Source organism: Dermochelys coriacea, chromosome 4 (genome assembly GCF_009764565.3).
Source record: "Dermochelys coriacea isolate rDerCor1 chromosome 4, rDerCor1.pri.v4, whole genome shotgun sequence".
Classification (NCBI taxonomy): Eukaryota; Metazoa; Chordata; order Testudines; family Dermochelyidae; genus Dermochelys; species Dermochelys coriacea.
In genome coordinates, this window is record NC_050071.1 from 118,618,580 (window position 1) to 118,631,089 (window position 12,510).

The following is a 12,510-nucleotide window of genomic DNA, read 5'->3' on the forward strand; positions in this document are numbered from 1 at the left end:
GTCCGGTTGGTGGCGCTGCCAGCGGGGCTGGCAGGCTACCTGCCTGGCACCACATGGCTCTCAGAAGCGGCCAGCATGTCCCTCCGGCTCCTAGGCAGAGGGACGGTCACAGAGACTCCATGTGCTGTCCCCACCGGGAGCACTGGCTCCGCAGCTCTGTCCAATAGGAGTTGGTAGCAATCTGAGCAAATGCCAAGTATTTCTAAGAAACAGAAGTTCTGTAGGGATTAAGCAAAAATTACTCAGAACACTAAATATCAATGCAAAAAGCCGAGGAATTTAGTAACTGCCTGAACCACTATCTTTAACAAGAAAGACAGGTAGTTACATTCATGTGAAATTAGTCTCATGTAGGTAGCTAGGTATTTCGCTTTCTACACAGACATTACTGAAAATGCCCTCACTAAGTTGTATTTTTTTAAAATGATGGACAATGTAAACATTTCAATACTTCAGAGTAATTTAAACATTTAATTCATCATTACTTTTTCAAGATACTGCATGTAAATCAATGTGCACAATATGGCACAGAGCTAATCAGACTCAGCTTTTGTGCAGCTCCAATCTGCATAAGTAGACAATGCCATTATGCTGCCATCTTTCAAAATTAATCACAATGTTCGTTTCTCACCCTAGTCACTTTCCCCTCAGTCCTCTTAGCATAAAAAAAGATTATGCTCACAGCACAAATTTTTCAAACAATCTACTTTTATCTCAAACTAATTGACATTAATTTGAAAATCCTCAGAAAATTCAATCTTTATTCACAGATTATGTGCTGTAAATTTCAGGAAGATACACTGGTATCTTTGTACTAACCCAGAAGTTGAATCTTACTTTCAGAAATTCAAGAGGCTAAATCAACACTGTCTCCATAATATCTACTAGTTGATCCATATTCCTAGGATATGCCGTTGAATACTGTGTATAACAGTCCAGTATTTTTCTTTCCTGCTGGTAACACTATTCCAACTTTCTAACAAAGCAACAGTACAAATTCTTTTCTTTTTGCTTTTGGGTACAGTCAGGCACTTCTTCCCTTCCAAATGACCTTAGTTCATAGAGTGACCATTAGGCCATTCCAGGTATAGAACATACCAAGCAGATCTATGAGGAGGAAGTTTGCCCTTCAAGAAAGGAAGCCGGAATTTTAGAATATTTCTTTTTAGGATATACTGTTCTGGGATTTATTTCCTCCTTACGGATAGATGCTGTCACACTGTAACTGGTCCCTTTAAGGAGAATTGGGACCAGCTCCATATATGCCATAATTAATTAGCTGCTTCCCAGCCTGAGAGGGCAGGATTAAGGGGTGTCAGCTGATGCTTTAATGGACACCTGGGTCACAGAAGAAGGCTGAGAGAGATCAGTCTAAAGTGGAATCACAGACAGCAGACAGGCTCCTGTGAAAGGCCGTGAGTGATGGTCTGCAGGAGGCTGGGTACTCCAAAGCTATTAGCTTTGCGACCTGGTGCTCTATACTAGAATAGGGAAGGACGCAAGGAACAGAGCCCAGCAGGGAATGAGGACAGTATTCCTGGGGAAATGGCCTGGGGGTTGAGCGCTCTATCCCAAAGCCAGCCAGATTCCCAAAGGTAGCCAAGAAAGGGGCTGGGAATGGAGCCTGTGGATGAAGAGAAGCTCCTGAAAGGCAGAAGAACCTTGTGTTTGTGGGAATTTTAGCTGACTTGTGCTACCTTGGAAGAAGTGTTTGTTTGTGACTTGGTCACATCTCTAGAACAGCCTAGTATCTGGAAAGCTGAGGCACTACACCTCGGGGAGGAAAACTGAGGCAGGGGGTGTCTTCAGTGCCTATGTTTGGCCAACAGGGGGTGTTACAGAGCGATCACCACCCCACAACAGATGGTCTTACATTTTGAAATACTATTTTAGTAATTGTGTTATTTACTTCATTCTGATATTTAAAATGAGCATTAACCCATTAAAAGGAGCTAGTGTCCAATTAATATTGCTTCAACATTCACAACAGAAGAGTGGGTGCTGATTATGATAATTTTTAGCAAATCCAGTCATCTGTTTCTTCCTAAATGTCCTATCCTGTCTACAGATATATCTTTAGGGATGGCTTCATAACAGCTACATTCCATGTATCAGGAATATTCAACTGTGCCCACAGCCTGGCCTACCCATCCTTAACTACAGAGTGATTCTAGAGGAGTGATATCTTGTGATACAAGTCCCCTTTCCCCACAAGCATTGAAGCACTCTAGAAAGTGTCTTCAGAAGGTTAATCCAGCAGTAGTCCATCCATAGTCCAGCCTATTCCCCTGCCCACAGATTCATGATTAGATCATGGCAGAATTCTAACATCCCAACTTAAATGATTAAATTACCTCCCATCACAAGGACCCTGTCTTTCGAGACTCTTCCTCCAAGGGAGCATGCATTAACAAAATCTAATGACTGGTATAGACATATTTACAATTATAGTAATGAATGGCTAGAAGAGTTAAACCCGTGGGACCTAATTCACCATTGCACTATGTCAGGTTTACACAGGTATAAGTATTAAATGGAGTCACATCAGTGTAAACCTGAAGTAAAGTGGTGTACCGAGTACAGAAGGTCCAGCACCGACTAGTCAAGATAGTCATTGACTGGAGAAGGCAGCCAATTTATAGCTGTTGGTAAAATTTCTGGTGCTGTATTTTTCATGCAGGACTATTCAAACTTGTTCATGCTGCTGCGGGAATAAGTTGGAACAGTCCTGCATTAAAAATTCAGCACCAACAATGTTACCGTTTTTTAGCACCCTAGTAAGAATTATATAACCAGTTTAGAAGTCAGATTTTCAATACACAGTAAATGCTTGTGATCTGTTACAAATAGTATAAATCCACTTTGAGAATGTATTTTAAAAGAAATCCCAAATCCGCTACTCATATTAAAAAAAATATCCCTAGATAAACTTTGTAATTTAAAATGATGGCTGATGAATTATTTGGTATGCGCTGTAATAAACTATGATAGAACACAGCACATAATACATCAATATGTCACAAAAGAATTTACATGATAGGAACATAAAACTGAAACTAAGACAATCTAAATATAGCTCAACTATCTACGGCTTAATAAAGAAAGCCCTTTTTATGACAGTAAAATATGCTGCTACAAAAGGATGGCACAAAGTGACAAATTGCTTAGCCTTTGCCCAAGATTTAATGAATAGAAGTAATAATCAGAGTTCTTTTTTGTTATCCCAAGAGACACATCATTAAATGCCTGTATGTGATTTCACTGTAGACAAAAAATAATAAGATGAAAGTAGCTGAGGAAAATTAGACCTTTTCAGAACAGAAAAAGCAGAAACGGATTTTATTCCACTCAATCTGACCACAGGACATCTGCTTACAATAACTATAAAAGCATTAATATACCTGCACTATGGGTTATAAATTAGGATTTATTGTGCAAATCGTACAATAGTCTGCAACCATTTTGGACCATGTAATGATCTCTCCTGTGGGTGAAATAATGAATTAAATTGCTGTTGTAGCCATATGATAGAGGTTTAACTCATTATTTTACCCTTAAGAAAGATCATGAAACACTGATTGTGAATTATGGGTATAATTTGCCACAACACTTTAAAACCAATTCTCCAGTTTCTACAGTATTTCTCACCCTTTGGGAGTCAATTTACTTAAAATAAATGTAACTTCTATACAACTGGACCATTATAGACCATTATGCACAGAAAAAGAATTAAAAGAGTAAAAATTAACTATTCCTGTAATAGCATACATAAAAATAGAGGATAAATGTCTAAACACCCCTTATCAAATCAGGTATGAGGTTTCATTAATGTTTGTAAAGCACATTGAGATTCTTGCATTGAAGACACTAGGTTGTTGCAGTGTTGTGATGAAGCATGTTATCTGATACAATGTCCTAATACAATGCTCAAGGGAAGAGCATATAGCTGCCTGATTTCTGCTCGTGCTAATGTAATTCTACTGAATTTAGTTTTCACACGTGAATGGGAAAATTGGGTCCAGTGTTTTGTCAAACACTTTATTTCTGCCAGGGGAGAAAATCTTTCAGAACAGCTTGGAAATTTATCAGTTTTGAGTTCTTGTTAATCAACACAATAATATTAAAATAACCTAAAATTCATCAAAATATACACAAAATCCTTTGGCTAGGTGCCAGCAGGTCTCCAAACCTCAGGCGTACCTGGAGAACTATTGCTCAAAAATGCTTTCAGGTGTTGGCAACAGTTCAGTTTCATTTAGGCAAAACCACTATACACATCCCTGCATTTTGTAAATACCGTCATCTAGTTGTATTTAATAATAAAACTATTCATATTAGGTCTAGAAAATGCTAGAAGCACTTTAAGCATCAATCAATCAGAGGGAAAAGATTATATCAGTAACATTCTTACTGCTCATATGAAAAAAGAGAGAGAAGGAAAAAGGGCAATACCAGTAAAGAATGATTACTCACCTCTCATAACTATTGTTCTTCGAGATGTGGTGTATATGTTCATTACACTACACGTATGGGCATCCCGTGCACCAGTGCTGACGAATTTTTCCTAGCGGTATCCATAGGGGCCATGCCTCTGCCTGGTGCCCTCATGCTCTAAGCCGAGGGTATAAAGGGCAGAGCCACGCTGCCCACCCTTCACTTCCTTCATACCCGACCCTTAGATTAAACATCTGGAAGTTTGGGGAAGGAGGATGAGCTCTATAATGGACATGCAATGCATCTTGAAGAACAAGTTATGAGAGGTGAGTAACGGTTCTTGCTTCTTTGAGTGGTTGCATATGTCCATTAAACTAGGTGACTCCCGTGCAGTTTCCAGTGGAGGTGGGGCTAGGAATCTCACTGAAAGAGGGACTGCAGAACTGCTTTCCCTACATTAGTATCTTCCCTTGATCCAGTGGCAATCACAATGTCTCTATCACATTGCTGCTCTACAAGTGTCCACAATAGGGATGTTTTCTACAAATGCTGTGGATGTTGCATGCTCTGGCTGAAAGCACAGATGGTGTTTCTTGAGGGGTGGCAACCTTAGTGTTGTAGCACATGACAACAGAGCCGAGATACACTTGGACAGTCATTGTTCTGCACAGGAGACTAATAGTTGAGAAGAGATCTGAAATGGCTTCATTCTATCTAAACAAAAAGCCAGAACATCCAGAATGTGGAGCTGTGGTTCGTCTTTACAAGCTTGTGGCTTTGGAAAGAAAACCAGTAAACATACTGACTGATTGAGATGGAAGACATATACTCCTTTGGAGAGAAGGTATACCTCATCCTTAACAAAACAGTGTATGGAGGATCATGGACATGCAGCTCACCTACTCTCCTCATTGAGGTGATGGTCACTAAAAAGACCACAAGCAGGAGGCTAACAGATCAAAAGGGGGACCCATAAGGGCAGATAACACTAATCCCATTTGAGAGGGTGAGAGGCTAAAGTACCTTACTTACAGCTTTGATTAATGTTGGCCATATTCACCTCTTATAATGCTGGTGTAGCAAAAGAAATCAACTCTGGGTAAGATATCAGTGATTTTTCAGGTAGGACTCCAGCACTTGAACTGCAGTTATGGTGTAGCCTAAACCTCCATCAAAAGAAAATCAGCCAACCTGTACAGGATTGACTTTTGGCAACATTTTAAGTAAGTTAGGGCAGGAGAGAGGGTAACTCTAGCTATAGCAATAGCTCACTTTTGTATGCTTCTTTCACCTCGTTTCCTGCTGTATTTTCCAGTCGGAAAGGGAAAGCTAAGGGAAGCTACTTTTCCTTTTATGCTAACAAAAACACATTTGAAATGAAACTTTGTAGTTAATATTTAAAAGTAAACTAAGGCACAATCCCAGGAGCAATTTACTTACCATGTTAATATATTACTCTGCAAGCAGAGATTTAAGAAAAAAATCTCAGTAGCATTCTGCATCTGATGCTCCACTGACCAGGCTATTAAATTTGGAGCTAAGGTTAAAACTTCCAACACAAGTTATTCCACTAGCCTACGCATGGCAGCAGTGTCAGGTCATTGTCATGTCTGGGGTATCATCCTGCAAAATGTCGGCAGAACAAGGCATGTTACGAATAAAAGTAACAGGATGGCCTTGTATTTGTTTATTTAGCTCAGAACTTCAATGTTGTTTTTAGGCAGGTTTTTTGGATATGTCGAATTTGAAGTGTCATCGTGACACACAGCAGACAATGTGTAAAACGTGAGTTGGTGTAAGATGGACAATGCCAAGTGCAAATATATAAAAAATAAAAATGAAGAGCAGGAGGACTTTGAAAGATTGCATGGAGTAATAATGCACTTTCTAAAAACATCCAGCAGCTATCCCTTAGGAATAGCTGACAGAATGTCAGACTACAGTTAGTTCAGGATTGTGAATCCTAGAATTCCTTTCATCATCTCATTGTGAATATTTATTTCTCAATCACTTAAAAAAATATTTAAATACTATATAGAGATGCCATGAAACTTCATCCTAAACTGCTAGAATAAAGAGTACAGCAATTGGTCCAAAACTTAGTATATAGCACAGAGTCAAAAGAAAAGACACTAACAAGGTTATTAATCAACTATTAGAAAACCATTTTTTATATATAGCAACTCAAATAGCTGGTGTTAACCTCCATTTGACCTGCAGGAGATTTACATGGAGAGCTCTAACATTAGTATGCAGACTGCTGGAAGAAAACAGAAGAAAACAGGCCTCTGTGAAAAGTGGCCTTTTTATGTCAGATTGAGAAAAAAAGATGGTAATGTGTGAGGAGGAGGATGTTGTCATCATCCAGGGAAGCCTGTGAAGGGCTTTAAGTAGGATCATGTCTGCTCCCTTCTCTTGAGAGGGGCCACATTCGCTCATTCTCAATATGGTCTGCAATTCAGGGAGCTGTTTTGGTCCCTCACCTTCCTCCTAGACACTCAGCAACTGTGGTCAGGAGTATTTGTTTTTTCAATCTGCAACTAGCTAAGTGAGTCTGACCTTTTTTCCTTAGATATAGCCCTTCCCACAGTTATTTATACTTTTGTCATGTCCAGGATGAGTATTATGGTGCTCTACCTAGAATCTAAGTTCCTTCTAAGCTATATGGCCGCCCAGCAGTCTATCCAGTGTCTTGCACTTCAGGTACCCCTCCCCCCAATGCCGCGCCACTCCTGCCCTTTGCCTTGGAGCCCCTGGCCAACTGCTCCTGAGAGCCTCCTGCTTGCTGTGCAGAGCGGAGTGGGGGGGAGGGAAGAGGGGGGAAGGGGGCACTGATGTCAGGGTGTCCCCCTCCCCCCACCCCGTACCCCATCTCCATAGAGCAAGGGAGGGGACACAACAGGGCTCAGGAGTGGGACGGAGCTTGCTGGCAGCTGCTTCTCTGTCTGAACAAACAGGCTTCAGACTGGTGAATGCCAATCTACTTAAATGGGCAGCATATTTAAAGGGCCAGCATGCATCTCTCTTACACACACACACACACACACTCAGTGTGTCTCTGTCTCTCTCTCTCTCTCACACACACACACACACACACACACACACACACACACACACAGCCTTTCACACTCACCTCCCAACACATACTTGTATTATTGTTGTTGTTACTTCTTAATACTTCCTGCAATGCTCACATATTCTCTGTAATTTTATTCTTTCAAAGTGCTATTATTTTAGTTTTTTTATTGCTCTATGCCTTTCATAATTTTTTATTTCTCTCTTACACTTACATTTAATTCTTTGAGTAGTGAGTTCTAAAATGCCTAATCTGTCCTGGCTGGAGTAATTATCTCTATAGGTAACTTTTAAAAAATATATATTATATCTAGTTTTTTGTTTCTACTTGTGGCACATATCTGCACATTATCTCAATATTGATGCACATAACAAAATTCAATCCGCACATGGATGGAAAAAATTAGAGGAAACATTGCCTAGGGCTACTCTTGAATACCATCATGGAAGCTTCAGATACTGCTGAATTCAGCAGCCTTCTGCTTAGCAACACCAGTCATGTTGAGGACATTACAACCTATGCTTCTAGTTTGCTTCAAAGTGCAATACAAGGTGTTTACCTCAAAGCCCCACGAGACCTGGTTTCCGAATACTTTGGGTCCTGTCCACACTAGAGAAAGTTCAGTGACATGGAGACCTCGTGTAGCTGGGCTACAGCTGCTACTTGCGTTTTAAAGCACCATGTCAATCAGCTCTGCCAAGAGCAGGGTTAACTGACACAGAGCATGAAATTATGGTGATAGTCAGTGGCCTATTTACACCAGGACTCCCAATATGGCTGACATTGATAGAGCTAAACTGGTGTTAGCAATGGCAGGAAAGATTCAGAAAATTTCCCTAGTGTAGGAAGAGCCTCAAAGACTGCCTCTCTCCTTATCTACCCTTCTGACAATTGGGATCAGAGCATTTGTTAGTCTCAAGGTTTGAATTTTCTAGCTTTCCAACACATTGCTCTGAGAACAAGCCTCAAAATGGCAAAGAAGCAAGCTGCACAGACAGCTGTGAAGGAAAGCTTGCAGGCTGCGTATTCACATTAAAAAAACTGCTCAATCTCTTTTATAAACTCTAAAAATTCACAGATAAAAAGAATAAAATTACATAAGAGTAACTGGCAACAGAATAACTCGAACAGGGACGGCAATAGCAGTAGCAACTATCTTTATCTTCCAAAAGTTTTTTTATGCTTCTCTTAATGTAGCCATGACTTCCTTTGTTTGCTGATTTAAACAGCAAACCATAGTAGTAATTTAAAAGGACAATTTAAATTTAAATTTCAATGGGCAATTTTAATTGCTGAAAAATACTCTCTCACTAATATCATGGCTGCACAGCAATCTCTCTTTTTTGTAGCAATTTTAAATATTAAATGATACTAAGAATTAGGAAACCAAGTTGAAAAGGCACATTTGTTATTAAATTACTCTGCACAAAAAGCAAGTCGAGAGCCAAGTGAGAGTGTGTATTGTGTTCCTTAATGCACCATATGCACAGATAGCATTAGCTGGAAAGGTGGGGGGGAGGGAAGATATAAAACAGAATTTACCATCTGAATTTCTTCAGGTGACAGTTCATCTTCACCTTTGCCATCCCCCCATAGCCCAAAGTTAGAGTTGGCATCTGTCAGATTCTGATCTGTAAAGATAACCAAAAATCCCAAACATATCAGCATACTGAAATGTGAAGCTACAACTACCGCTTACTCATTTAGTATCAACTATCAAATGATTAGATTTCATTTCTAGTTAACTGAGATTCATGCTCTACATTTATCAGTAGTTCACACAGCTAAGGTACAAGTGCAGGACTGGGGGCAAAGATTTATACACCTGCTTAATTTTGTTCACTGGGAGTAGCTGCATTGAAGTATGGACGTTGCAGCAAGTAGAGCTACTCATAGCGCATAAAGTTAAGCCCGTGCAGAAGTCTTTGCAGCATTGTTTCCTTTGTCAGGAAACGAGACATCTGTAAAAGTCAAAATGAAGTCATTTCTCCCATAATTTGCACTTTAACAGAAATATGTGTACACTTTTTAAATTGACATCAACTGTATAAAGCCATTACCTTTCCTGAGATTTCAGAAAACCACTTCCTTGCTACTCACATTATTTTGCAAAATTAAACCCAGGACCTCATTTCAAAATATTAGCATAAACCTCCCAAGACTGATCTCATTTCCTTATGTTGTTGACTCTGAAGATTATGGCCCCAATCGTGCAACTGATTCCTCACAAGGGGTCTGCTTACATGCAACAAGTTAGATCAGGCTCCATCCTGCAAACGCTTAAAACCAATTTTTATTTTTTTTTTACATACTGGAGCAGCCCCATTCATCTCAATAGGGCTACTCTCTCATAAGTGAAGTTGCCTATTGATTTGCAACACTGGGACTTAAAACATCTTAAATAAATAACTTCTGAAAATGGAGTATACAACAGAAATTGAAGTTTAAGATTAACTACTATAAGGTACTTGTGGACAAGGAGAAAAATACCACTTTCTTTTATCTCATAGGAACCAACTGATTCTGACATTTTGTCTGTTTTTGCAAGAAGCAGCATCAGTACCCAAAGTGTCGGAGTTATTACTATATCCCTGGGAGGTTCTTTACTACCACACAACTGGGACATTGTTACAAGCCTCAGCACAGAGATTTGTGCCATCCCACAAGGGACTCTATGCCTTGGTTGCTTAGAGTTACCAGATTCAAGTCGCAAAATTAAGATGCAGAAAGGTTTTTGTTTCACCTTTTACTAGGTTTTGGAATTGCTGTTAATCATAATATTTTTCCTTATTTAGATGCTTAGATACTTTTTTTATTTGATTGTAATTGTTTATAATCTTGTATCTGAATGTTTTCAATTAAATAAGCAATGTTGATGCATCACTCTAAGCAACCAGGTTTCAGAGTAGCAGCCATGTTAGTCTGTATCCGCAAAAAGAAAAGGAGTACTTATGACATCTTAGAGACCAACAAATTTATTTGAGCATAAGCTTTCGTGAGCTATAGCTCACTTCATCGGGATCCGATGAAGTGAGCTGTAGCTCACGAAAGCTTATGCTCAAATAAATTTGTTGGTCTTTAAGGTGCCATTAGTACTCCTTTTCTTTTTTCTAAGAACCAGCTTCTCTTGGGAAACCTCTGACAGCAGTCTGTTTAAAAACAATTTCATGAGAGATATTGTAAGGAGATATTTTCCTCTTGCTCTTTGTTACCAGAACATCTGCATGAAACCCATCTTTTTTTAAAAAAAAAACGTTGGTGTTACTGCTCATTCCTTCCCCAAAAATCATAGGACTGGTTTCTGACATCACAACTTGTTTCTGTAGAAATGATTGCAATGTTACAAACAAGGGATTGTGAATGAGCAGCAGGATCAGCTTAGCTCTTATGAAAAACAGACTTTTTGTTTCTTACCAGTGCCCAGCTAATAAAAACAAGTAAAGATAAGAAAACATTTAAGATTGTTTACAAATAATTCTGGTTATATTTTCCCTGGGGCATCATCAGCTCTTTACATGTATTTCACAGAGAAATAAATCATATTGTTTAGATGTTGCACCAAAATTATAATGAATACACATCATTGCACGAAAATATCCTGTTCAGTTTTCAGTGAAGTAATTGTTCAAGATTTCATCTGTCATTCTGAGCTTATTCACTTGATTAAAAAAAAAAGAGGATAATTAGTTTAAGGAACTGACTAAAAATAATAATAACTATTCCCTTTTTTATCCCCAAGGAACCAATTATTTCCAGGCACTGCCAATACCTGGCAAGAAGCAGTACTTGTATCCAACAAGTTCATTAATAAGCAAATACACCCAAGATAAGCAGTAGGTGAGAGACATTCTCTCATCTTCCCAGATTTCAGAGTAGCAGCCGTGTTAGTCTGTATCCGCAAAAAGAAAAGGAGTACTTGTGACACCTTGGAGACTAACGAATTTATTTGAGTATAAGCTTTCGTGAGCTACAGCTTGCTCTTGTCACTACAGCACATTTCCTGCTACTGGGAAAGCAGATTTTGGCCTTTCCTGGGGTATACCTTAATGCTGCTCAATGATTATGATTCATCTAGCAAAACCTAGAGAAAGAAAAATATCTATTTCCTAGGATTGCTGAAATAAAGTACTTCATATCTCTGTTGTTTCTGAAAGATGCATTAACTGTTTTAAATAACTATCAAATTCCTTTTAACCCATTCCCAAACTGGTTTACTTCACATTGAAATGAAAGAAGTGCTAAGATGAAGGATTAATTCAGAAGCTATAATTTATATTTCATTCCATAAACAAACTGTCCTGTTTGTAATAAGCAAATCAAAATTGGGCAATATATAATCTTTAAAGGTTTATCAAACAACACCCAACCTGGGCGTTTCCTACAATGATCCATGTTTTTTTATAATTCTGATGTAAAAAAGGTGTTCATTATCAAAACAAAGTAATCTAATCGGCCAGAGAACAGTCTAAACGATGATGAACTGAGGAAAAAGATTCATCCAAGATTCCAAATGTTCTAACAAAACGCAGAGTACGTGCAGATTTGGGCAAGAGCTATGCTCCCAGCAGGGAACAATCTTTGTAGCACAGATGTTTGTGTAAGAGTGCCCAGAGGCTATGGTGATAGACACTTCAGAAATGCAAACAATCACCATTCCCCAAGCTACTGATACCCCATGGAAAATATTTTATTTAGAAATAACCTCGATTCTATTTTATTCAGTTTTCTTTTGTTTGTTTTTTATTACAGAAAACCCTTCTACGAAATCAAAGGTCAAAAGATTTAAACTCACAATCCCCTATTGATAGCATCACCATCATTTTCACAGCAACTACTGTTAGGCCAAAATGAAAATTATGGTTTTATAAACAATAGCAGCAAACTCTTAAGTCAACCTCATACATTCAACAAAGAACACGGGGTGTAGGGTGAGTGGGGGGTAATGAATACGTGTACAAAATATTCCAGGTAGAACTATTTTCATAGAGAGGCCTCACAGT

General features: G+C 38.8%; 1 protein-coding gene across 5 annotated transcripts in view; it reads right to left on the reverse strand.

Annotated features, from left to right (window-relative positions):
• STX18 (syntaxin 18) overlaps positions 1-12,510 on the reverse strand; it is a 126,918-nt gene that overhangs the window by 15,516 nt on the left and 98,892 nt on the right. For all 5 annotated transcript variants that reach the window (XM_043512428.1, XM_038400365.2, XM_038400366.2 and 2 more), the window contains one exon: positions 9,053-9,141. In XM_043512428.1, coding sequence (XP_043368363.1) covers positions 9,053-9,141 — 89 coding nt within the window. The remainder of the gene's footprint in view (positions 1-9,052; positions 9,142-12,510) is intronic.